General features: G+C 39.5%; 2 protein-coding genes across 7 annotated transcripts; both read right to left on the bottom strand.

Moving 5' to 3' along the window:
• Positions 1–1,125: 1,125 nt before the first annotated feature.
• tnip1 (TNFAIP3 interacting protein 1) lies at positions 1,126–13,880 on the bottom strand. 5 transcript variants are annotated; one of them, XM_049746262.2, is made up of 18 exons: positions 13,761–13,880; positions 10,082–10,262; positions 9,135–9,278; positions 8,967–9,052; positions 8,826–8,885; positions 8,047–8,256; positions 7,033–7,127; positions 6,649–6,844; positions 6,163–6,255; positions 6,000–6,065; positions 4,861–4,992; positions 4,657–4,785; positions 4,000–4,122; positions 3,778–3,903; positions 3,599–3,682; positions 3,052–3,252; positions 2,709–2,796; positions 1,126–2,211 (listed from the first exon to the last, which is right to left on the bottom strand). In XM_049746262.2, exons 1-18 carry the CDS (start codon positions 13,788–13,790, stop codon positions 2,108–2,110), a joined length of 2,148 nt encoding a protein of 715 aa, XP_049602219.1. In that variant the 5' UTR covers positions 13,791–13,880; the 3' UTR covers positions 1,126–2,107. The 5 variants fall into 5 exon arrangements, with proteins under 5 accessions (XP_049602219.1, XP_068506608.1, XP_068506607.1 ...); XM_068650507.1 differs by having other exon boundaries at positions 3,052–3,162; positions 13,761–13,878; XM_068650506.1 differs by lacking the exon at positions 13,761–13,880 and adding an exon at positions 11,011–11,167.
• A 972-nt stretch (positions 13,881–14,852) lies between these two features.
• Positions 14,853–25,358, bottom strand: anxa6 (annexin A6). 2 transcript variants are annotated; one of them, XM_049746349.2, is made up of 25 exons: positions 25,202–25,358; positions 24,428–24,483; positions 22,702–22,786; positions 22,529–22,623; positions 22,140–22,253; positions 21,981–22,071; positions 21,792–21,871; positions 21,605–21,661; positions 21,264–21,357; positions 20,831–20,926; positions 20,136–20,194; positions 19,898–20,020; positions 19,769–19,827; positions 19,474–19,552; positions 19,000–19,081; positions 18,817–18,911; positions 18,602–18,715; positions 17,945–18,035; positions 17,787–17,866; positions 17,054–17,107; positions 16,875–16,968; positions 16,682–16,777; positions 16,525–16,583; positions 16,145–16,282; positions 14,853–14,934 (listed from the first exon to the last, which is right to left on the bottom strand). In XM_049746349.2, the coding sequence occupies exons 2-25, from the start codon at positions 24,428–24,430 to the stop codon at positions 14,872–14,874; spliced, it is 2,001 nt and encodes a 666-aa protein (XP_049602306.1). In that variant the 5' UTR covers positions 24,431–24,483; positions 25,202–25,358; the 3' UTR covers positions 14,853–14,871. The 2 variants fall into 2 exon arrangements, with proteins under 2 accessions (XP_049602306.1, XP_049602315.1); XM_049746358.2 differs by having other exon boundaries at positions 14,859–14,934; positions 16,160–16,282.
• Between the last annotated feature and the right edge of the window lie 1,162 nt (positions 25,359–26,520).

Below are 26,520 nucleotides of genomic sequence, written 5' to 3'. Positions count from 1 at the left end.
GAACTCAGAAAGTCAGTTGTATTTTTTGGAACAAGTCTTATTTTTTGTAAAAGCTTTCCTTTTTTTGTATAGATTTTCAAGATGGAATATTGGAGTACTAGATTTTTAAACAAGTCAATAATTATGGTGTAATACTGTAAACTACATCTCCAATATGACTTTCACATTCCTTATCGATGATGTACAGGAGGACAGAACAAAAATATTTATTATTAACCTTGAAAGCTCACATTATACTGACAAAAACAAAATATTTTTTGCAGTGATTTTAGTTCTAAAAGATGTACTTTCAGTTTCTGTACTTTTTTAAGGGGCAGCATTAATTTGTTAATGCAAATGTTTTTTTAATTTATTTTTAGTTTTTTCATTTAACCTTGGCACATACCAAACGATTGAACAAATGCTTATTATAAGCATTTGTGGGCTCTTCTGAGGCTCTTTATAGCAGTTTTTCATGTCCCATGGGATGCATGTTGCAAATTTCTGGAGGAATTCAAGAAACTAAAAAAAAAAGAAAACTTTTAAAAAAAAATTAAAAAATTGACACTTACCTTGCTCACAAAAGTAAACCTGAATCCTGGATTTGGACTAAATTATTTTAGGATCATGCATAACCTCAAGCCACCCATGTAAATTTGTACTAAATTATTTTCAGGATCGTGCCACACCCATGTATTCATTTGTATATCAATTGCATAAACCTGTCAAATGCCACTGCCAATATGCATTGATTCAAAGACTTTGTGGCAGCCAAAGAAAGAAAATAAATTGCAGTCGGCATCATACATTATAAACATTTAGAATATATTTATTAAGCCAGTTAAATACAAAAGGTCTCACATGTGCTTTTGCCTACAGCAAAACAGAAAAAGGGCTACAAACCAAGACATACGACCGCCAGTAATTAAAGAATACCATTTTAAAAGTGCACATCTCCCTTCACTTCTCACCAGTCTGATTTGGTTCTTGGCAACCTAATAACTTGGTTAAAAATGAAGCTATATTACAGATTCTGCACAATTTTTGAAGCCCTTCATCTCACTACCTCATAACACCCAATGCGCAATCCTATTGAATGTTCAGTTCGGACGTTGGCGAATTTAAGACTGAATTAGTTATTAAAAAAAAAAAAAAAAAAAAAAAAAAAAAAAAAAAAAAAACCTTTTCGACTGTGTTACAGCCAGGCAGGAGCTAAAGATTAAACCAGAATTCTTCTGCTGTTACGGCTGCCTTCACTTATTAATAGCTATTAGAAGACCGCATAACTATTAAGTACTGCACAGGGCTAAAAGATGTGCACAAGATATGATAGTGACATAGGTGGCCAAATAAAAGAATACAAGTGTTGTTTAATGAGATTAGGTCCACTTTCATGGTGAAAAGAAAGGCTTGTGTATATGTTGTATGACACAAATGTCAATAGCTACAATATATCGGGAATACACTAACAACATTGAGCAGCATTACTAAAAGACAATGGTTCACACTTAGTCAATGTAACTATCAAAACAGCAGGTTATAAATAAATTATCAATCACAAATATGTTTTGGTATGATACGTCAAAATCCCCCCAGCACCCCCCCCCCCCCCAAAAAAAAAAACATTTTGTATGCAATAACCACATTTTCACCAGTTGCACATGGGACGTTCCTATCACATCAATGTACTGCAAAAGTCTTCAAGTCAATTGAGATTTGCTTTGCAGTGGTTGAATTCACTTATGTTGTCACCCACTGTTGGAATGAGAATAGTTTTGCTCTTACGGGGAACAGCTTGCTCTATCCCTACAAGTTGCAAAATCAAGTTGTTGCAGATTATGGCATAAAAAGTTATATTTTCTGGAAAAACAGTAGAGAGTGTTAAGTATCCAACATATTTAACAAAAGACTTTTCCGTCCATGATTTTAAAAAAAACAACGAAATAGTTCATATTTATATTCAGAATAGCGAAGTATTCCACAAATAGCCTTATAAAACGCAAGTATAAACAACATTACAATAGAATATCTACAGTTCAGTAGGAAAATTATAGATCAAATCACACCTTTTCAAATCAAAACAAACTGATTTCATGCTACGACTCAATTTCCATTAGGTGGTGACACTTTAGTGCTTTCCGGGATCTATATTCTGCCGCTCCCTTTTTCCAAAACCGCCTCCTCCTCCCGCTCCTCCTCCTGCCGCCGCTGCTGCTGCTGCTGTGGACTGGTCTGCAGGCAGACATGGGAACACTAAGACAATCTGTGCATTTTTCCACTTTGTTACCTTTGTATAGTGTGACTTTACCATTGGGTGGTAACATAGGAAGAAAACAACAATGGGCGACTGCTAATGGGCCAATGACTAATGCTAAACGACAGCTAATTACAGAGTCAAAGTATTAGAAAGTGTTTTAATGGGCCTCACAGTGGTGAAGGAAGGCCTATAAAGCACAAGGAGCAGACACACCTCTAGACAGATGGCAGCAACAAAGGAGTGCCAGTGTGATTACTCGCCATCAGACTTTGATATGACTACAGAGGCGAATGCATTTTCATTTTTGTTCATTGTTTTTTTTCAGCTACTGTCGTAAAAAAAAAAAAATCTTCTCGCACTCCGGATTTGATGCTTTCATTAACCATTCACCTTAAAGCGAGGTCAAACTTGCAATGATTTCAGATACTGATGCTTCTTCAAGGGCGAAGGACAAAAACATTTTTGTGTCTACCTGCATTATCTGGTGCTGGTCTTGAACTTTCCCCCACCGCTCTCCCTCCTCTGGGCTGTAGAAATGATGACGACTGCCACGGAAAACCCTGAAAAGAGACAACAGTGTCGTCATTCAAACTACTAGATGTTTCAAACACTGTTTTCCACGACCAGAAAGCTCACAGTCTCTGTCATAATCTAAGTATAAGATATCTCTGGAGCCTTGTCACTCAGTATTAATTAGGCGGAAGACCTAAATTTCATCATTCAGGGGTGCCTCCCAACATAAAAAAGGGCACGGAGGCTAAAGAGAGCCTGGGTCTGTCAGTGGGACAGACATAGGGACCTTTGAGGACCCTTACCGGGGTAATAGGCTGGAAGTCTCGTACGGGGGGCGGAGCTGCGGCGCCTGCTGCATTGGGCATCCGGGGATGGAAGTGTACGGGCCAGCCCTCTAGGCCCTGCGGTCCCACCTGCACAAAGGGACCACAGTAGGGGGGGCTCAGCAGGCCGTTCACTGAGCCTGACGTGGGGTCTGAGGTACGTCTTTCCTGCCGCTGCCCCTACGAGGGATCACAAGTACATATGTGATCCCCAATCAATGCGTGAATACTAAACTGAGCGAGCAAAGACGTGGCCCAGTTATGGTGTGGCCCGCCATTGAGCCCCGGATGCACTGACAAACATGACAAGTGGAGTCAGGTTCTTGACTCAACCTGCTATCCTTTAGATCAGTGACTTCTGCTAGGCACAAGGGGGCGCTAGTTTGTAAGCAGAAAATCATACAGTGACCGCTTGGTGCTTTGGAATTGTCCTAACATACAGTGTCAGCTATAAAATGCTAACTTTTTCACACACTGACACCTTCTCACTCTGAATTTCTCGTACAGACACACTTTCACACACTACCTGCTTGTGATGCTGCATCTGCAGTCTTTCTAGCTTGCATCGCTCTGTGTGTTCTCTCTGACACTCGTTCTGTGCCTGATGAAGCTGTAGGACAACACGGGGAGCACAAATTTAGGCGTTCGGCGCAGTGGGATACGTGTGATCATAATCCTCAATTTCCTCATTAGGTGGTTGCTCACCTGATTGGTCAAATTCGTAATCTGAATCTGCAGTCGCTCCACTTGCCGCCTCAGGTCTTCTTTTTCCTCATTCATTCGTTCCCTGTCACTGCGTTCTTTTCTGAAGTCTTCTTCAAAGATTTTCACCTGGTTTGCGTAGAGATTATGAATAGCAGATGAAGAGATGAACATATGAATGGAGCAAAATTAATTTTTTTTGTGATCTTTTTCATTTTGTCTGACCTGTTCTTTTAGAACTGCTATTTGGGTGAGTAGTTCCTGCCTCTTCAAGTTATTGGCAGCGTCCTGGCCAGGTTGTTGTTGGGACGATGAAGGGGCATGCAAATTTAAGGCGTCTTCTAAAGCCTGGAAAAAGAGAAAACTTTTTTTTTTTTCTTTTGGGAAGGTGACAATACTCTTTGTAGTTAATATTGTAGTGTCTATGATTGTTTCGAGAAACATAAAAAGTTGAAGCAAAGCCGCAGATTGGTTTGCATTATTTTTGTACTTTTTATTATGTTTATGTCACAGTTTGATTTTGTTTGTTTTTGTAGTGCACACTGAAAAGATGAGTGCAACTCTTTCCGTGTTTAATAAGTTAGCATCTAACTTTAGACAAAAAGTATTTCATATTAATTCATGATATATTTGATTTTATTCTAACTGAGACCAAAATGTATATGTATAATAAATATGATATTGCTCATCATGATGAAAAATGAATGTACTGCTTGTGTTTGTTAAAAAACCTAGATGGGAAAAGGGCCTTAAGAAAAAAAATGCATAGTAAATTACAATCGTAATATTGAAGGATTTAATAGATTTTTCAAAATCGTTCAGCCCAAAATTGACAAACCAACAAAGACCCTGGGGCACCTCTTGGATGTCCGTTTCACTGACCCTGTTGAGGCGCTGGATTTCCTTCTCCTGGTACTCTCGCTGTTTGCTGAGAGGCAACAGTTGGTCTTGCAGGTAGCGAACTTTCTGCTTCAACTCAGTCGTCTCAGTGCTCAGGCACTCCTTCTCACCCTGAAACATGGGCCCCAGCGTATTCAAAATGGGTGTGTTTGGACTTGTTTTTCCATTTCAATTAATTTTGTTCACCTGCACATTTTCAATCTTATTCTTTGCCAACAGCAGCTTCTTGTCGTAGTCGCGCTGCCTCTGCTCTCGCTCCGCCTCCAGTTCGACCACAGTCTTCTGAGAATCAGCAAGCCTCTGTCTGAGGTCAGTGATCTGTATTGTGTGGGGAAAAGTATTTACTGTGAGGGGATCAAGTATTAAGAAAATATCCATTAGACACTATTCTCAAAAGTAAATGGGGAAATGGTTTTGTAATATAATTGCAAAATAAAAAGTTATCCAGTTAATCAATGGAATCATCAATTCTAAAATTATTCACTCGACTTGGTAGTCATGCAAATTTGTTATTATTCAAATGAAACCACAGTAACAAACATCTGCAATGTCACTTCTATTTGTGTGAAATAAGAGCAAGCCTAATGACGCAAATGGACATAGATGGGCTTTTGTGGTTTAACCGAGGCAACGTGGTGCATTCATCATCAAAAAGTGGCAAGTTTTTTGTGATGGAGGGCCTGATTACAGTACAGTACAGTGTGTGCGTCTAGCGGTCTCTGCGTGTGTGCGTGTCTGTGCCCCCTGTGTGCTGATTGCACCACAGAAACGGGTCAGCAGATACAACGGCGGTTAAGGGGAATTCTCACTGACAGCGCGTGTGGCAAGTATGGTTAGATAGCTCAGCCATTGCAAGAGTGCATTTTTTCCATTCTACAAGCAAACAGCTGCTCCGCTGCAATGCATCACTTAAAAGCTAGGTGTCATTTACACTTCAAATTACAAGTCATGAACAATGTAAACTGATACCACAGCAAGGGTCTAAAATGTAATTGCTGATGTTATTTTATAACTTTGCTTGCACTTCTGATAAATTTGATAAGACAACTGTCAAGGAAATGAACAAAATTATTATCACTCGCGTCATAACACACATTTAATCAAAATAATTTTGACTTGTGTTTGACTTGCTGTGTAAGGTTGCAAAAGCCTTAGGACTAAATAACCTTAGGAAGGAAAAATGGGAGGAAATAAAGGGGAAAAAATATCGATAATATATCATAAATATACCGTAAATGTGAATTTTGCTTTAAAACTAAAATATGATGCAACAGACACAGCAATGTTTCCTTTCACCCTCATGACAGCCTTCGTCATTACTGTACCTTCTGTTCAAACTGTGACTTCATTGAATTCCACTGAATGTCCCACTGCTTATTCACCTCCAGTACCTGTAGCAGGCAGCACATGTTGCAAAGCAAACAAAAATATAGTAAATTCTATCCAAAATGCTAAGAAATAGGAATGGCAAAAGAGGTAGAGACTCACATCTTTTCGTTGCTTCTCTAGGAGCTTGATTTTCTTTTCATAAGCCTCCATGTCACAAGGTTTGTTTGGGCTTTTCTCAGCAGCTTTTCCACTCTGGGGGCATACAGAACATTCCTACATGACATAAACCCCACGGTGGGATGCTTCATACAAGGGGAACAACTGAATCACTGAGAATTGTGATAGCATGGAAAGGTCTCTGCGCTGACTTACCACCACAAGCTTCCTGGTTTTAAATTTTGTCATTTGGACTTCGTAAAATAGTCAGAGATGGTTGGTTACCACAACGCTACGTTGCTTTTAGCTTTAATTTATATTTTTTTAATATGTATTTAGGAACTGTTTTAAGGTTTCTCTTTAGGCATATATTATCATTTTCTCACATTCAAAGTGTATTGATGACTTAAGACATTTAGTAAAATGTTGTCTCAATATGTGTGAGTTTTAATAGCAAGAACTACAGCTCGACTATTTCATTTTAACTACCTTCTGAGGGGTGGAGGCTTCTATCTTCGGTTTCACCGTGGCACATTCATCTTTAACTGTCTCATCTTTGGTGTCGGGACCTTCCGTGTCAGACGCTGCCGCAGATGATGATGACGATGATGCTGCAGCTGCTACTGCTGCTGATGCCACTGCTGCTCCTCCTGTCACAAGCTCCTTCAGTTTCTGATTCTCCTGCCTGAAAACAACAGTACATTTTAGTGAACTGGATCTGGTCCAGAATCAGGAAGCATTTTGGTAACACCCAAGAATGCCTCAAAGGGTAACAACATTTGCATACGGTGCTGCAACAATCCCCTACAAAAGTGAAAGCATGCACAATAGGCACGCAACACTAAGTAAGCAATTGATCAAACAAAACATTACCTCAGCTGTTCCAAGTCCTGATTCCTGATATGATGATCCTCTTCCATTTTCTTCCGCAGCTCATTGTTCTCCTCTCTGAGCTGTTCACACAGAGTCTGCACAAAACAATATGCACAATTCATTGTAAATATGTTTTACATCTAGCTGCACACACTGAGAGATTGTTCGTATTGACCAGAATTAAAAAATGCCACGCAGCCTTATCAGGTAAGTAGGCGCACACACAAACAGACACATGGCTGTATGACGCGCAAACTGTTTTTTTTCTAATTTGCATTCACAAATGGCAATATGCATTGTGCGATATAAACAAAAACAACTCCATGTGGTCTGAGCCTCCAAATTGTACATACACTACTTATTATTTCTCACGTCACTATTATTAACCACTTGGCTACTCGGTTTAAAAATGAAATGTGAACTACAAGGGGAGAAAAAAATGACAGAATGAATATGACACAATGGATACAAATATGAAATCAGCCAACCAAAAAGTTAGAATATCTGTCTGTGCTCCACAAAAAATGACAGCCCGCATAGGGCTGAACAATTAATGCCAAAAAAACAAAAAACAAGGAAGGACTGCAAGGCTGGTTAAAACATCACAGAATATCATAGTACCACTCCAATAAACGCGAAAATGCCCTCTTGGACTTTGCATGAAGGGGACGATTTGTTTGAATGTCGGGTGTTTAACGCTACAATAGAGCCTTTACAAACAGGGGACATCCTCTCTTTTGTTCGTGCGCCGATACTACTTCGGAATGCAGAAAACCGTCCGATCAACTTTGTCACCCCTTGTTGGTGCGATTCAAATCAGAACAATATTTCCGAAACAATTGCATTCGCACTGAGAATCATAAAAAGCCGGGAGCCGCATATTGCGTTAAGCTTAAATGTGTTGTTCAGTGAAAATTCTCATCTCACACACAAAACACATATTGTCAGTATTTATTACTAAGATTGGCAATGCTGGCATTTCTTTATTTCTCCCAATCCAAGCCTGTCACATACCTGTAGGAGAGATGTCCTTAGTTCATTCTTTTGAACCTTTGAGGAAAGATGGTGAAACTCCACAGCCATTCGACCCAGGTGAGCTAAGAGCTGGTTTGGATTGGACTCCTCTGCAAATATGCTGAAGGAGCTCTCCAATTTCTTCAGCTGGCTCGCCAGCTCAACGTTCTCCTGAGGCAGGAGGGGGATGACGCCTACAGCAGACCGGGCCTGAAATTACAACACACCCACATATCAATCAAATATTCCTTTGAAGTTGAATGTTAAATGCATTTCAAAAGGAACCAGGATGTAGGACTCGTAGTGCTACTACTTTTGTCAAACAGCTCGTTTGGAAAAAAACAATATCAAATGATGACAGTCGACCACAGAGAGTGACTAACAATCTAACCACAAATACACAGGTCACATGTAGTAGTTATTTTAGAATATTAGCACATTGAAATTTTACACCATACATGTTAGTAGTATTCTGGCGGAGTATCTCATGACCACATTCCTTAAGATGCAGCATGTGACTGAATCATGTGTGATTCCAGTCAGTGAAAATGCTGGACTTTCCCCTGGTTGACTCAGGCTAGAACTGCCAGTATTGTTACTTCATTGGGATGGGTTTCTATTGTTGGGAAAATACTTATTTAGTAAAGAGTGTCGGTACACAGACACACCAGTAAATGACTCATTTATCAGCGAGATAAAAACCGTGACGAGTTTACATTGCACTTCTAAAACGGAACCAAAGGTTATAAATGTCGGTTTCAAAATAAGGTCGTACATACAGTCAAGGCATCTGACGTCCTCCTGTCCATATTGACCACTTCGAACTCTGATAAGGCGTCCTGTAAAAGCCTTAGCGTTAGGTAACACCACCAAACACCATTGTCAAGAAAAGTTAGATCAGTGTAAAAGTTTACACTCACGCTCATTCTGTTGGCCTGCATGGCCTTCGCTAAACAGCTTGCATCCGCTTCTCTGGGCTCAGTGGTGGGTTGCAAACAAGGTTTACCTTAACATAGGGTGGGGCGAGACGGTCAACACCATCCTTGAGCAATAAAAGCCGTTGTAATCTGAAAATGAACGAGACCTACTTCGCGTTTCGGTCTGAGCGTGTCCCCCGGCGCACAGACTGGCAGCAAAGCTGGATGATTTGAGGGCCTCGTTGTCTCTCACAAGCTCCTCCACACGCTGGCGAAGCCTCGATGCTTCTAACTGAGATTCTTCGAGCAAGTCGCCTGCATAAAGATGGGCGCTTAGCTTCACAAAGTTCAGTTTCAGCAATTAAACTCGGATGCATGTCAATGTCACGACAATAATTAAATAGGATGTTTTGAAGAACACTCCTTACATGAGTCATAGGCAGTGTGACAGCCAAAAAACTACCCTTGTTCAGGTTTTACTACATTTCTGTTTTTACTTGCTGAATGGGACTTGCATTATTTGACTGAGAGAATCTGTTCTGGGCGTAATCGTCGCGCGAGTAGATGTTCGATTCCATGCATTTTGACATTTGATTCCATACCAGGGTAAAAATTGTTTTAGATTTTTCAATGTACCATTTTTATTTTATTTTGATGGTACATGTCAGTTCTAGTTCATCCCTGCTGATAACCAGGAGGCGGTGCTTAAAGCATTGAATGATTCAATGCTTTAAGCACCGCCTCTTGGCATTTTATAAATTAAATACTCTTATAGTTGCTTCAATAAGTTGCTACCACATGAAACAAAAAGAGCACTATAGATGTACTACTCTGCAGTCAACTTCAGATAGCATAAATAATTTAGGCCTAACTCCAGTTTGTTGTCTGAACAGACTGCAAAGTAAAGCAAAACCAGTAGTGCTAAATTACAAGTCCACAGTCTTGTTTTAAACTAGAAAAGCCATAACTTTCATCTCTTATTAGGACTGCACTAAGTATGTGTCTTACACCACTAACTGATGACTGATGATAAGTCAAATTAATTTGAACGCCCCTTCCTTGTACAACAGACAACAATGAGCAGCAGGCATTCATCGTGGACACTCGTACGAGCTTACCAAGGCTCTTAAGGCCTTTCATCCTCTCTCTCAGCATGCTGTTCTCCTCCAGGAGCTGTCGATAGCTGCTTCCTCCAGCAGCCTCATCCCTGGATTTGGCATCACTCCCACCTGGATCGTAGATGCGGTACGGGCCTTTACTTTCCATTGTCCGCTTATTCTCTAAGCATGGTCCTTGGAACTGAAGAGAGCAGATTGAAATATATATATTTTATATAATTAATCGTCTTTTCATTCATCGTGATATTGGACCAAACGGTGCGAAATAAAATCCTTAAAACAAAGTTTCCCCATACCTATGGCTTAAAATACACCAGTGGATTAATTCACTTATGTGACAGTCATGTTTGATAACTACGACAAAGAATGAACTTACTGTGCGCACACATTTTTCTCACTGAAACAAGAGGGTGGCGGCTTTAAAAGCAGTACTCTCAGTTCTCTTACTTTCGACAAGAAATCTAGTGCAGGCACAGCGTGTATGATGATAAACACGTTAAAGAGCGGCTGCACAATTTACAGTATGCAATGGAACGTATGCGAATCGTTTCTTTTCTTTCTTAACACAAAGCATTGTTAGCACAGCATTCATGTCAAAGGAGCTCGACCACCAAAAGACCCACGTATATCATATGCGTGCCCCAAAAGAACATAAACCCAAGAGTCCCGACACAAACTAGCTAACTGATAGCTACCTTTATTACTAAAACAGGCTAATATTAGTTCTTGCTGTTGACATGTAAATGATTAGCACAATTTAGCTATCGGCTAGCTAACACAGGATAACAATGGAAGACAGGAAGCGCGGCTCGCTTTTCTTCTGTTTTTAAACCCCTCGAAAGACACTTTTGCTCAAGCGCTCCGTTCGTCAGAAAGCATATAATTACCTGACATAACAACAAACAAAGCGTTCTCCTTAGACAGAATACCTTTCCGCTCGCAGCGGCCTCTCGTCTCTGTGCCAAGACATCTACTGCGGAAGTGGTCTACTGCTCGATGCCGTAACATGGGAAATTCCACCTTGCAACGTTTGATGTAAACAGCGGTGACTGACAGTGGAAGCGGCCAATCGACACCCAGCAAGGAGGAGCCACCGAGCCAAACCTTTTCTTTTGATTCACATATGCGTATGGTAAATATGTTTAACAAGAGCAGGAATGGGCTACTTTTTTTGTAAACTAATCCCTCAAAAGTCTTCAGAAAACACTGAAAAACATTCTAGGGTTTGTCACAAAAACACGTGGGGTAAAATCCTGTGAAAACCCGGAAAAGTCCAAAATATAGTATCTCAATAACGTTAAAATTTGTAGTAGGATTTTTTTTTTTGAGAAAAAAAAACGTACGAAATTACGGTAATTTGACTTGAACCTTAACTACAGACTTGCACATTTGGCTTGATCTCATCCAAGGTTATTATAGTTAAGGAAAACTAAAATAATAATAAATAATAAAATAGTAAAATAATATAAAACTAAAATAAAATAAAAAACAAAACCAAGACTAAACTTGAAAAAATATTTCTGTTAACAAACAAAAAACAAAATGGGTATATTTTGCTACTAGTGTGTGGCCATACACAAGAATGAGGGTCAAAAACAACCCTCACCCCCAATATCACAACAATTAATAAAAATCAAACCAAATGAAAGCATTTGTGAAAATAAAAAGTGACAAACTGACTCCAACCAAAAATTCAAACTTACAGAATAATAATATTAAAAAACTATGGTAAAAATGTGTTATAGCACTGATGCCAAGTTTTCACCTTTTTAGGCTATAAATCAATTTCTTCTGATAATTATTTTCACTGATGAGCACATTCCATCAAACGCAGTTTCTTCCCTCACTCAAAATACATTTGAAGGGTAAAGGGCTTGGTGGTGTTTTTTCTTTTTTTGGTTTGCATCAAGCATTTCCACTGAACTAGAAAAAAAACTCAATCTCGATCAAGGCCAGGTCAGCAGTACAATATTTGTCATCAGGATGTAAAGATATCAAGATGCTAACAAAATCCTGATTCAATACTGTGGGGCAAGCTTTTCAAAAGTTGGTTGACCCTTTTTTTCCTTTTCTTTGTGTGATGGCCACATAGGACCACGCACTTCCTAACCAGATGTATGAGATTTTAAACCGGGACAAAATACATACATACTGTATGTGCAAAATATATGTTCTTAAATAAATTTATGAGGCAAACAACAAAATATCTGCATATTGTTGTTTTATAGAACAAAGCTCTCTTGCAAAATAATTCTATTCAAGGATGGCACAAAACTGCTAAGCCAACATTAGTAGCAAGAACTCATTTCATGCATTTCCCCCTCAAAAATCAACACGCTTGAAACTTTAATATGATTATGTCTGTCCTGCATGTCACTTCAAATCCACCCCAAAAAAATATTTGGCCTACTCAGGTTTTAGTGTAAAACCTAATGCAAGTGCAATTAAAACATGTCTGCCATTTAGTGGTGAATGGTGATATAACAACCTAAAACGTTTCAACTTTTAACAACCTTAAAACATTTCAATGGGCGTCACATCCAAGCAGATCTTTGCTGTTTTTGGTTAGGCTCAGTCCCTGTCCATTGCAATTAGCGGGTGTCGACTGTATCCAATGCAGGGGTCACCAACCTTTCTTAAACCGAGAGCTACTTCCTGGGTACTGATTAAGGCAAAGGGCTACCAGTTTGACACACTTCTGAAATAGCCAATTTGCTCAATTTGGCTTTCACTATGTTATTATTGTCATTTCCAGTTCACATGTAAGTGTAATGTTTTACAAAAATAGCAAAAATTTAGTCAAACCTTGGTTTTTGACCACAATCCGTTCCATGAGGCGGTTCGAGAAGCGAATCGGTCGAATTCCGAATCTATTTTTACCATTACAAATAATGGAAAAATGTTTAATCCGTTTCAAGACAAAAAAACCCCTGCCTTTTTAAGCATTTTTTTATTTGGGCATATTTGTCCGATCTGCAGCGCACCGCCGAACGCACAAACGTACCGCGTCGCCCACCGCGCATCTGGTCGCATTATTGTGACAGAGCCGTCGCTAAAATTTTGAAAATATTTTTAAAATAAGTCCTGATGTACTTTCCAAAATTTAAGTGGACCTCAGTGTGCAGGGAGCTTAATTTGGTCCGATCGCGCAACCGCAGCGCGCCGGGCGCTCACTGTTGCATTGCTTTAAGAGCGTCTTTGTGTTTTAGGATGGCTTTACTGCTCCCACTTGCTTTCTTTGGAGGCATGATTACAGGTTAATACAATCCTCAAAGTAACGAAAATACAATAACAACAGAGTCCGTCGAAAGGAGCAGCATGTCTTTTGTTTGTCAGCTTGTTTACTGCGTCTTCTTGAGCAGAATGTCTAAATTCAACCCTTCTGTGTTCTAATTTCTTTTAACCGTCAACCTGGACATGTTAGAGTTTGTAAAACTTATTGGATAAATGATCAGTTTCAATTCATGAATAAAAATGAATCTGAAGCTTTCCAGTGCAGCACAAAAGTAAAAGTAGCATTTCTTGAACAGACTATGTATATTCTGTCAAATAATAGAGCGATTTCTTGCCGTCTCTGAATAACTCGGATAAAACAAATCAACAAAAAATGAATAAGTCATTTAGTAGAAAACGTGCTAGATTATGTAAAAATATTAAAGTGGTATAAACAACAACTCACCCACTCATTTGGCTTGTGTCTGAGCGGCATTCACTTTTTAAGGAAACTGCTGTGGTGTGTGTGGGGGGGCAATTTTACTGTGAGACTTGGGGAATTCCCATAACCGAGCAAAATGGCCTTACACTGTAGGCTCAGTGTGAACAGAACCTGGTGTGTGTTCAACTTTGTGTTCTTCCTACAGGGTGTGACTCATCATATATTGATATTTATATTTGGGGTTAATCAGCGTGCAGTAGGCCTGAGGCTTCCAGTTTGGGGCCTCAAGTGCATGAACAGAAATGACCACAATTTTTATTTTTATAAACATTTTCGCACTCGTGTCAAGATCGAAATAGAACAAGCAGGAAGTTAAACAATCAAATAAGGCAATTCAAGAAATTCTGCACATTTAGGGATAAGAATGCATTTTGTGATCACTGAATGCCGTTTATGGACTGGGACTACAACTAGCTGCGGCAGTTTTGTTGCCTTGGATTTTGGCTTTCTTCTAGGGATTTCCTCACTACCCGTCTTTTTTTTCTCCTCTTTTTATCACAAAGAAAGGCTGCAGCAGCTGCACCCACACACGCAGTGTTTATGTAGTGAACTCCAACGTAGAATGTGCTTCTACTAATTATGTTTTTAATGGCCTTTTCTTAACCTACTTGAAGTACTGCATACCCATATTCATACTTTCACAAACGTTTGGCCGCACATATGAGAACTTTAAAGAGGTATTAACTTGAAGGGAGTTTCCTCATAATCAAATAGTTCCCATTCTGCTTATTACATTGTCATTGTGCCAGTACCATCATAATAAATGATTGAACCAATATGCAAATAGAAGCACTTCTTCTTTGTTCAGACAGGATGTGGTGAAAATGGAATACACCATAGGGAAATTTGAAATTATTCAACTTTATATGGTACAAGAATAATGTAAGATACCAGGTGATAGTCATTTTATTTCATTCGATTCATTGGCTGTGTCCTGGAAAGTACTGTTGTGCCTTCAAATATCTTCAAATAAAAAATAAAAAATATGGCCTTTATGACATACAGTTTGGCAGACCACTGCATTTTCACTGTGATGTGATGCGGCCAGTATAGTTGGCAGTGCGGAGATGTGCTATCATTCATCCTCCCCTCCGCACAGCACCAGCAGGGTTTTGCGATAATCTCCCGAAGTGTCGCCCTGAATACACAAAGACAAATGTTAAAATACATCAAATGTATTCAGGTTTTTCTGACTAATCACACAAACACAAAACTCACTGCATGCAAAACGAAGGACGTATAGTATACATGCCAAGGCAACAGTCAAGAAATTGAATTTTAAACATTAAAAAGGGACTGTGTGTTGTTTACAGTATAAACGTGATAAACATAAGAAAAAAATAAGTGCCAACTCTCTTAAGCCAAATATGTTCGTAATATACCGCACTACAAATAGACAATATTTCTTTTATCTTTTAAAGAATTTATTATGGCCTTCAAAGGACTTTAAAATGCTCCCCACCCATGATGTGTTACCATATATGTATTTACACTTTCACAATTAATAAACGATAAAAAGTCTACACACCCCTGTTCAAATGCCAGGTAATATAAAAAAAGAGAGCGAGACTAGAACAAATCATTTCAATGTGTGCATAACTGACAAAAAAAAAAACCCATCTTTTAGAGGGAGCAAAGGTAAAGATAAACAATCGCGATAATGCTGTTGCACACGTATTCACACCCCTCTCATAACTGGGGAAGTGGTCATTTCAAACCATTGTGAAATAGGAGTTAACATCCTCCTACAACTTTTTCAAGTACCTCTGACTGACCCATATTGCTGTTCTATGAGGTGGACTTTCTAGATCCACTCTAAGAATGAGACGCCTGCTCCAAACTTAATGTGCCAAAATGTAACCCAGTTACTCCTCTATTAAGTCAAACCACTCATTTTAATGGGCTTGTGTTTGCGAGACGTCAATGTGGCCAACAAGAGTTGCCACAACGTCAGCTCTCACTCTTTTCATACATAGCAGAATCTCAAAGTGGTTTCATAATTGGAAAATATTTTTGCAAGGCCAACATGGGGTAATGTGCTGCGTATTTCTTGTGGAAGTTATTATAGATATATATGTTCCTGGCTACTTCCTGTCTGCAGAGTCGTCAGCCAATCATGCAACAGATACTGAAAGGAAGTTGAGCATACAAGGGAAATTCCTGAACAGCTGAGCAAAAGCCACAGACCCACAGTCCACCACAAGGAAGCTATAGGTTACCGCGGCTCCATTGCCTTAGCAGAAGACGACTGTGCCACATTCGCTCTCAGGATGCAACAGAACAAACGATCAAAAAAAAAAAAAAAAAAGCAAGCAAGCAGGTGTTAATGGACATCGACGCCGACTTACGATCATTGTCTCTACCTTGATGAATTCATGCAAAGAGGTGTCTTGTGTTTCTTTAAATTCTTTGCGAATGTTGAAAAGGTCAATCTCACTACGGGACACCATGATGCGTATCAACGCTCTGTCATCTGTGCCGAGACCCTGGGCACAAACAGTTTCATTAGAAAAGATATCAACTTTGATTGATGTAGGGAAGTTTTTTTTTGAGGCTCCTTCAAATTTCCCAGGCTTTTGTTGTACAATGAAAAGCCAATAAAGGCATGCAAAATAATTTTGCAAGGTGTCCTAATAATTACAACTTTAAACTAAGATTGTGCAGCAATATTTTTTAATAGAATCTTTTGCCTTGAGATGTCTTGTCATAGTGAATGCATTGTGCATACCTTCATGGCTTTGTACAATCGGTCTGCAAAATAAGAAGGCTGGTTCTTCACACTGCGGACTGCAACAGAAAGAGAGAGCAAATTGAGGTAAAGTTCCAAATAGGGGTGTCGCTGCAAAGTCCTGATCAGCTTCTTGCTATTTGTTTGAAAGTCTTACCAATGGCATAAAAGGCATTTTTAACATCTCCCGACATATGCTTCTTGATGATCTGTTCAATGTCCTTATTGGAGAACCGGACAAACTCTTGGAAAACTGAAAAGATGACAAACTGTGAGCCAGCTTGCACTCGTTGAGCACCGATCACATCGACCACAAAGCAAATATGAACATCTTCACAAGTGCAGTTTACCTTTCCTTAGATGAGGGAAGCTCCTGGTGCACAAAACACTCATGAACTTCATGACCCTGTCATCAGAATCGGCATTACATGCATCAGTAAGTTCCTGTTGATTAGAAGCATAACAAGAAGTCGAAATAATCAGCAATGCAAATTTTTGCCTTTCTAGTTCCTTTTAGTATGAGACCCACCTGAGCATCAGTATTTGCTCTTTCAAAATCTGCAGGGCCATCGTCTCTTGCACCCTGATCGAGGCGGAAAGAAATTATGAAATCACGCAATATTGTTTTACAACACAAAAGACAATTGCCACATTGAGACTTTTCCAGAAAGAGCCAAATGTTCCTGTCAATCAGGATGGGCGACCTATTGTTCCAATTGGTTCTGTTCACACTGGATGGTTAAAAATATACTGGAATGTTAGATAAGATCATGTCCTAACATGGAAACGTGGAAATGATGTCATGATACAAATTGGATCGCATTTTGGCTCTGCCGAGGCTTCTCACAGTGCTACTTTGCATATTGCCTTGGTGGTAATGGTGGTTTCCTTGGGCTTTTTGACATTGGGAAATATTAACCATAACCAGCACGTTGCAAAAAGCATGTATCTCTCAATCTCGGCTCTGGCCTTCCTGTGTAGAGTTTGCATGTTCTGCTCAGCTTCCTCCCACGATAAAAAAAACTATGTATTTTAGGTTATATTGAGTCTCTAAATTGTGTGCTAGCGACCATTCCAGGTAATAACTCTCAATAAAAAATTCAGCTGGGAAAGACTCCAGCTCATACATAACTCTGATGAGGAAATAGATGGCTAGAATAACTCTTACTAATTACTGGAAATGGGAATGTGTTTGTTTCCATCACACCGTGCTGTGTCTGCATAATTATGAGCCCAATGAGATGATACAAATAAAAAATTACCTGCACGAGAGAAACCAGGATGCGGCAAAAGTGACCTGATGTGTCCGATTGAATCGCTGCCTCTAAAGATTGCTTGTAGGCTGTGAGGTTTGAGTGAGAATTGAATGTACACGTTTGAAATTATTACAAAACGTCACCTTTGACGCCAACAAGCTCACCGTCTTGAAAGGCAGCATTCATGGCTTGTATTTCTTCATTGTTCCTGGTGACCAGGATCTCAATCAGCGCGTGTTCATCTGTGCCAGCGCCCTGTGGAAAAGGCCAGAAATACTCACAATGGATAATGTGTCTTTGTCAGGTATGACTGATTGCAATAAGGTAGTTTGAGTGTTATGTCAACACTAATTGCACTACTACTTGCACTCTAGCAATGTGCTTCTACTTTCTCAGTAATTGCCAATTTTGTCAGAACTGAGGATAGGCAGGAATCAAATGAGAATTTCTGACCTTTGGCGCCCTCTAGTGTGTTTGTATGGTACTCTCAATGACCTGAAAGATTAATTTCTACAGACCTTCTCGGATATTCAAAACAAAATCAGATGCACTTTTACAATCTAAATTCTAATATTTGTTTCATGAAATAATTTGAAACAATAATTTATTCCCAATAACCTATTCTGTTGCGTTTGCAGCCAACTTTGACTCTCAAAACCCATCAGTGGTCGTCTGTGCACATGATTGCATTTGATAATCAGTCCTCAACTTTTCCTAATAAAATTATTTTCAAAATGTTTTTGCATACCCTACAATGGTAAGTGAATGATCTGCATTATTGATCCATGATTGAAGCCAATACATTTAAATGTCAACATCACCTCTATGGCTTTCATCATCATTTTGGCATCAAACTCAGCTGGGGTCAACATGAGACCAATGATCAGTCTCTCCAAGTTCTTTGACAGTTCAGACTTGAGGTCCTTCATCAGATCCTGCAACCAGTTCACGCAAACGTTTTATAGCTTATATGGTAAAACAAACCAAAAAAAAAAAAAAACATTGTTAAATATTTTTACGGACAAGCATCTCTTACCCTTCCCAGTAGTGATTTGAAAGTCTGTCTGATCTCTTGTCTCTGTGCATTGCTTCTATGTGCAATAATGTCTATAATTGCATCTTCATCTGTTCCTGTAGCGCACAATGGTATTACGGTAATGTTAGTTATTCAAATGAGATATTTTATAAATGTCTGAACTGTTAAGACAAGGTTACGCACCAAATCCTTTCATGGCTTTTCTTAAAACCTGCGCATCAGCTGCAGGGTCAAAGTTGGAATAGGGGAAAACTGTTGGCCTCAGCTAGTAGTGAAATTGTTGAAATGCACAAATTAAATTCTGGTTGAACAAATGCATCATGAGGTTGTAGGACAGGGGTTAATTCTTTATCTTGACAAAGACACAAGTGGTAAAGCAGCAACCGTGCATACAAATGTCACATGAATGCATGTTGGTCACATGCTATTTGGTTAGTTGGCAAGCGTGACATCTTAGTTTCAGGTTAGCAAACATGACACACAGCCACAACAATGAAATGGTGCAGTCTGAAAAGCCATTTTGTTAACGTCAACTCATATCGTTTTGAAATTTGACTTTCCTAGTAAAGCAAAGAGGATCGCTGCAAACTTGCATGGAACAGCCAGGGCAAAGCATGCAATGACAACTGAAGCTGTGTCACAAAGTGGGGGTCAAACCTTGACTTTGGTCATGGAACTTATTTCCCACATCTTGTAGGCTATCTGAGCTGCTTCAGGGAAGAACTCTCCGGCTAAACTGCAATCATTAGTTTGACACAACACAGCTCAATGAGCACAGCCAGAACTTTGCTTGAACCTTGGTCATCAGTGCTCAATTTTCTAGTTATGGTCCTCCTCTGCCATTGTGTTTTATCAGAACTTTGCTTGAACCTTGGTCATCAGTGCTCAATTTTCTAGTTATGGTCCTCCTCTGCCATTGTGTTTTATAACGGTAGTTTAAAATGATACTCACTCATCATCACCTCCACATAGATTCAACAGAGTCCTCTTGTAATCGCCTGATGTGTCGTCCTGTATGCGGCAAGCACATATCAGTAATGTCCTCTGAACTCAGCGACAGTCTCTTCTGCCGTTCTACTACCTTGATCATGTTGTAAAGTGATTTTTCATATCCGAGCCTGAAACACTCTCGGATATCCAACATGTCTATTTCAGAGCGGCAAATCATGATCCTTATCAGTGTGTTGTCATCTGTACCGAGACCCTGGAAATGCAGCACACGTTTGTTGTAAAGTTGCAATAGTTGGACTTTTCAGGTGCTTTACTAATGCAACATTGACTTTGGGATTAATTGAAAATGACCAGGCATTTATATTTACCTTCATTGACTTGTAAAGGCGTTTGGCAAAGAACATGGGAACACTACGTATGCACTGGACTGCAAGACAATAGCAGAGTATGTTATTTCCAAAATAAAATACTGTATGTTACACTTTAGTAGTTACTGTGTTTGGAAAATAATTACCGGCTAGAGCTGTCAAAATTAATCGATGAATCGACAAGTAATCAAATTAATCAACAACTATTTTAATGATTAATTAATCGCTTAGAGCCAAATTTACCTTAGACTTGCTCATGCCATCTAATGTCAGCTACCCAACAGTAACTAGGTATTCTTTTTTTTTTTAAATAATGTAAACAAACAAATTGTCTTTTGTGTTTAATCAAATCAATTACAACTACAATTACTTCGGAAAAGTAATAATCACACCAGTTATTGAAACAGTTTTAAAAAGTTTGAAAAGTACAACATAAATTCCTCTTGCCTAACAATGTTCAGATGTTATATTTTTGTTTTTATCACTTAACAATACAAAATAAAAACAGTCAATGGGGAAAAGTGGTTTTGTAATACACATTCAAAATTGTGTCAGATTATTCGATTAATTGATGCAATAATCAATGGAATAATACATTTTAAAAATAGTTTGAGTTTACCATTTGCATTGCATGATGCTACGTCTGCACTAGTTTCATCAAAACAATAACAGAATTTCAAAGATCAGCATCTTACCAACAGCAAGCATCAGTCTCTCAAAGTCCCCGGACAGCTCACTCTTGATGCTTTGTTCGATGGATTTCTCTCCAATCTTCTCATACGCATCGAAAACTGACAAGACAAGAAAATACAAGATGCTACAGTACATTATGAATGTTTGTTAAATTTGGATAAATGTAAGAAAATGGACACACGTGTTTCTTCATTGATTTGTCCTTCGTTCCAGTTACCATTTCACAATTTATGAGGTATATACCATAACGAAATTAAGATTCAGGGATACTTTCTTCATCCCATATATTCTTTATTTTACTGTACAAGACTCTTCTTGATATATTTTACAAAGAGTCAAATATTCACATTCAAGCCGCAGTCACACTACGAGGGGTCGCACGAGAAAAGACTAAATGCAATATGTGCATGTTAATTCCCCTTAGCATGCGCTCACCCATGCGGAGGTGGGTCACGCTGCGGTTTCCCAGTATCATGATGAATTTAGCCTCGTCCGTCCCCCACTGCTCTTCGCCAGCAGCATAAAGGTCCTTTTGTTGAGACAAGTGGGCCAAGAGATGGCAGAATTACAATGACACATCACGACAATAGTAAATAGAGGTACATGTTGCCAAGCTGTAAAGGTCAAATATAAAAGAATTTCCATTGTCAACAGGATTGAAAACAAATGATTTGCTTGGTTGTGGATATGAGGACTGCACCACTGTTGGGGCATTTGGATTTGAATGTAGAGGTGCCACTAATGTCATTGTTCAGCGCAGTTTCACATTCTCTCACTTGTGCATCTTGCTCCACCAGATCTGCATTCACAACTCCCGACTCATCTCTGGTCCCCTGAAAGAAGGACAACAAGCTCACCGTGCAGGAAGCCACAAAGTCATTGAACTGCTCATTGGGTGGTTTTTGATAACTTGCTGCTGATGACCACCACAAAGCAGTATTGGGATTGTATCAGATAACTGACCTGAAGTAAAACAACCAGCATCTTCTTAAAGTGACCTGAAGTGTCCCCTATGATGTCTTCCTCCATGTTTGTGCCATAGGCTAAAAAAAACATGTAGACAGACATCAGAGTGAAATTATGAAAATAATAAGCACACATTTTGCACAGCTAATGCTGTGTGTTAATGATGGACAAATAAAACGGACTCACCGTCCTTGTATGCTTGAACCATGTCATGAATTTGTTTGTTGTTTCTTGATGCCAAAATTTCAATCAAGCTTTTCTCGTTGGTTCCAGCTCCCTACATGACAGGGTCAACAAGTTGAATATAATAACGACTCCACTTCCCTGACATAAGAGTTGTCTTACTTTGAGTGCATCTTTTATTTCTTTGGCATCGTGGTAGGGTGGTGTTCTCATCAGACTCACAATGAGACGCTCAAATTTACCTGTCAGCTCATATTTCAGATCCTCAATAAGATCCTGCAAAATATTTGTTCTCACTTAGACATGTTTTAATACATTTTGGACATTAGGCTATTCTTTAACAGCGAGCCGGCTGAATGGCAACATTTCTAACAGGTGTTAATGACAATAATTTTGTTAAACCTGGACTTTTAGTCCAAAGACCTTAAATAACTAAAATGGATGTCAACACTTTGCTATTGTGAGACTCGTCTCAAGATGTGAGCAGCATGATGAAGAGGACGGTTGAACTAGCAAATCTAGTTTAGTATAAATGATGCAATATAGCGTACCTTTCCATAGGTACACTTGTACGCCGCAATGATTTCCTGTCTCTGAGCGTTGCTACGAGAGGTGATCAGATCCAAGATGGCTTCTTTATCACTGCCTGGAGACATACACATGGGAGTCACAAACATTGGGAAGTGCTGAATAAACATCACGTGCGCAGTTTTCAGACACTTACCTATGCCTTTCATTGCATTGTAGAGCGCCTCGGCATCGGCGCCGGGATTCGAATCGGGAGCATCTGTTATTGTGCCTCTGAACACCTGGAAACAAATAGGCAGTTTTTTTCAAGCACAACATTACAGGACTATTATTAGATGGCACTATCATGTTGCACATTTAATTATTTATCTTTTGTTAATCGAATAGAAAAACTGATACATGGTTGATAAATATTTTAAGTCAGTAAATTCAAATAATCAAATCAATTAATATGATTAAATATGCCAAGTCAATAAATTAAAATCAAATAAATATAATAAAAAAATTATATTCTCTAGAATGCGATTACAGACTATAATAGGAAGGTTTAAGCGGCAAATATTTCACATGACCTCTCCTTACACACTTCATATACTTTACTTGGCCAAACGCAGATTCATTCCTAAATCTATGCATGACAAAGGTTATTTTTTTTTCTTTATTTTTTTTTCTTTTTGGCACACACACAAAGTTGTTGCTCATTTCAATAATTTAATGAAGAGTCACAAACATGTATGTTTTCTCTGTACAGTATATCCAGTGTGTTATTGACAAAACAGCTACTATCCCGTAAATGCTTACACACATGCATTATTGGTGAATTTTGACCATGATATTCCCAATGCATTGTCAGCTCTTTTTCATAGAGCACACTTTCTGCTGTTAGTGGGTGTTGCTTGATCCAGTTGTTGGTCCTTTATGCTTTGTCCTTTTATTGTATTTATTTTGTCATATAGACCTGATTCCTTGATCAAACAAGTCCTATGCACTTGCTGTGGTTCTTTTATGCTTAGAACTTTTATTTAATAACACTTTTATTCTGTTTCTTCTTCTGCATCCAGCCCTGCGCTCTGTTGTTACTTTGTATTTTTGCTTATTCATAAGCCTTTTGCTTTTCAACTTTTGTGTCATGTCTGCTTCTCAATCCAAATACTGCTGTTTCACTGGCAAGTTACTATGTATTCGTAATATTCGGGAGTTGCTTGTTACTGGACACAAACTGAAGCGTTTTGCCATGAAAGCAGTTGCAGCTCGCTGTCTGACCCCGTTCATAGAGGGAACTTGAATGTGTGCATATGTGTGAGCGAGCACACAGTTCTGTGCGTGTGTGTGGGGCTGGTGCAAGGACGAAGGGGTGGGACGGTGGGTGTACAGTAAGGAGTCAGATTACACACAAAGCAGTTTCCTCTGAGGGTCTTTTACAAAAGCAATGAATAAACGTCAAGCCAACATTTAGAATAAACTAAGTTGTCCCCCATGGCCATGATTTTAACCCATTGAAGTTTAGAAGATACAGTACATGCAAAGTCATTGTGGGCTGCAGGAAAACAGAGTGTTCAATGCAGCAGCTGCTAGATAGGTCAATGCTGCTTCAGGGCAGTCGGCCAAAAGGCGCTTTCCACTGCACATTCACAACGAACCAGCGTCACTCTCCTCGACAGCTGGACAGCTTCACTGTCATGGCAACTTGGCTGCCAAACAAGTCCCTGGTAACTTTTCACAAAATCCTCAAAGTGGGCCGGCCTTACAAGGAAGAGTCTCAAGAAGAGACGAATGTTCATTGAGTGCACACTCAACAGACACTTTCTTTGGTGTTTGTATACTCTCATTTTGATTGCCTCATATTCCTTTATGCTCGGTTAATGTGTAAAATCATACATTTGGTCCAATCCAATCCACAATACAGAAGAATGTCCACTCACCATCTCTGAATTTGGTCGTCTGTGTCTGCACGGTGCAGGGGTCAATCGTTTGGGGCCTGAAAAAAACAACAAGATGACAGCAATGCCGTTAATGGTGTCACTTGACTGCAAGTGTAATGTGAAAAGAGTCACCGTGTGCATTGAGACGACCCCTCCCCTCAGGTGGAATCTAATCTTATTGTCTATTCACTGTTCCCTTAACTTGTTAAAGGGGGTCTCTAAATCTAAAGCAGCACAGGACACCGAATATTTTAAATACAATAACAACCGTTCTTTCTCTCTTTTTTTTTTTTTGGTAGCCATATTACAACTGAGACGCCAAGACAAAAAGTAAATTCAACACATTCAAATGAATATGTCATTTTCATCTGTGAATGTTGGTGAATTGTATGTACATGATCAACTCTGGTTGAGGCAGACAAAACATCACTTTTAGAAAAAAAGAAAGATCCCTATAAATGTTCATATCCAGCACTGTTTCAAACATGGGTGTCTCTTTCCAAAAATAGCAATAGAATGCAGTCTGAGGGTCTGCGTTGGCATACAAAGCAACGCCCTTACTTGTACCACAAACTCCATGCACAATAATACTAGTTCTAAAACTTCGAAATAACCTTCTTAAGCCCGACAAATGACTTATTTGAAATCTTTTTTTTTTTTACGCAAACATCACTCTTTGGGTGCAGTATTTGCATATGTAGATAAGGAATTGACAGAGACAAATTCGTTACGTGTATTCGCTCGGAAGAACTAGATTAAACGAAAAGAGATTACCTTCTCAAATGAACTGAGTTTGGGGTGGAAAGAAATGGTGCAGACTAGCTCTATCTCTGCGGACCGTTACGTGTCCTCCCTCTGGTGTGACGCAAAGACTGCGGCGCTCGCGCGCACGGTCTCCCTGGTACGTGCGCGCGGCCACAAAGGAAGGAGACATAAATTTGACGCCCGCGCCGCGCGCATTACACACAACTTTACGCATCTACGCGCAAAGTGGATTTTTATAACGTTCTCTGCAGAAGTTGCATTCATCGACAACTGTAGAAAAAATGGCATTTTGGAAGAAAAAGTTTACATTTCATTTAGAAGTTGGCATTTGAGTCAAACTCTGAAATCAATGGGGAAAATATATGTAAAATTACATGTGAGGTCGAATCTGCACGTATGTCAATTCACCCGGCTTTCAGCGTGTGTTATGCTTTTTTTTTTTCGTGTGCCAATTTTTCTCCCCATATATACAATACAATGCCACTAGATGACAGTATTGCTGTACAAACGCCTTTCTTTCCAGTTCTTGGTGACGCCCATGGTGCTAAATAGTGAGTTATGTAGGTTAAAATGTTTTTATGATGCAGACAATTTGAGCTCAGTAATCAGTGCAAAGTCAAGGTGTATTTGCCAGCCATCAAAATACACTTGCCCTCAGGGCCTACAAAATAAGCAGCAGTTAAGTCAAGTCAAGTCAAGTCAAGTCAAGTCAAGTTTATTTGTATAGCCCTAAATCACAGACAGTCTCAAAGGGCTTCACATAGCCAAAATTGACAATTATTCTCAAAGCATCCCCTGATCATAAGCTCCCAAAAGGGCAAGGAAAAACTCAAAAAACCCCTGCCAGGGGAAAATGAGAAACCTTGAGAAGGGACCACAGATGGAAGGATCCCCCTTTCAGGATCACCAGGTTGTAATGGATGCAGAGAGTGCACAAGTAATACATAATATGAAAATCAATGAAAACAAAATGGATGTCGGAGGTGCCCTCGATTGTCCTGGCAGTGTCCTCAAGGGGGCCAAGCCGCAGCTCCCCCATCCCGAACTGGTCCCTGAGAATCCAGCCAGCCGCTATCAGCTTTTGAGCCACCTAACCCCCTCCCCAGCCGGGGAGGAGGTGGGCAGAGAGAACAGAACAAACTCCGGCCAAATCGGCCATCACAAGTTAGTTAAAGGCCATCTCATAGAAATGTGTCTTTAAACGTGTCTTAAATGTTTCTACTGAGGTAGTAGTTCTAATATCCATTGGTAGGGCATTCCAAAGCTCTGGAGTCCGAATAGAGAATGCTCTAGACCCTGCAGACATTTTCTTGGCCCTCGGTATAACT

This window comes from Syngnathus scovelli, chromosome 1 (genome assembly GCF_024217435.2).
Source record: "Syngnathus scovelli strain Florida chromosome 1, RoL_Ssco_1.2, whole genome shotgun sequence".
Lineage (NCBI taxonomy): Eukaryota > Metazoa > Chordata > Actinopteri > Syngnathiformes > Syngnathidae > Syngnathus > Syngnathus scovelli.
The sequence above is the reverse complement of the archived record's forward strand: the minus strand, read 5'-3'. Positions and strand labels throughout refer to the sequence as shown.

Excerpts from the sequence above, each read along its gene's own strand:
- tnip1 (XM_049746262.2), bottom strand. The coding sequence starts at position 13,790 with ATGCCGCTCAGACACAAGCCAAATGAGTGG. Across the intron at positions 6,256-6,648 it reads AAGCCTCCACCCCTCAGAAG|AGTGGAAAAGCTGCTGAGAA; the intron begins GTAGTTAAAATG and ends GTATGCCCCCAG. Across the intron at positions 3,253-3,598 it reads AGATGCAGCATCACAAGCAG|GGGCAGCGGCAGGAAAGACG; the intron begins GTAGTGTGTGAA and ends GATCCCTCGTAG.
- anxa6 (XM_049746349.2), bottom strand. Across the intron at positions 20,927-21,263 it reads CGTGACCCACCTCCGCATGG|TTTTCGATGCGTATGAGAAG; the intron begins GTGAGCGCATGC and ends TTGTCTTGTCAG. Across the intron at positions 16,778-16,874 it reads CTTCCCTCATCTAAGGAAAG|TTTTCCAAGAGTTTGTCCGG; the intron begins GTAAACTGCACT and ends TCATCTTTTCAG.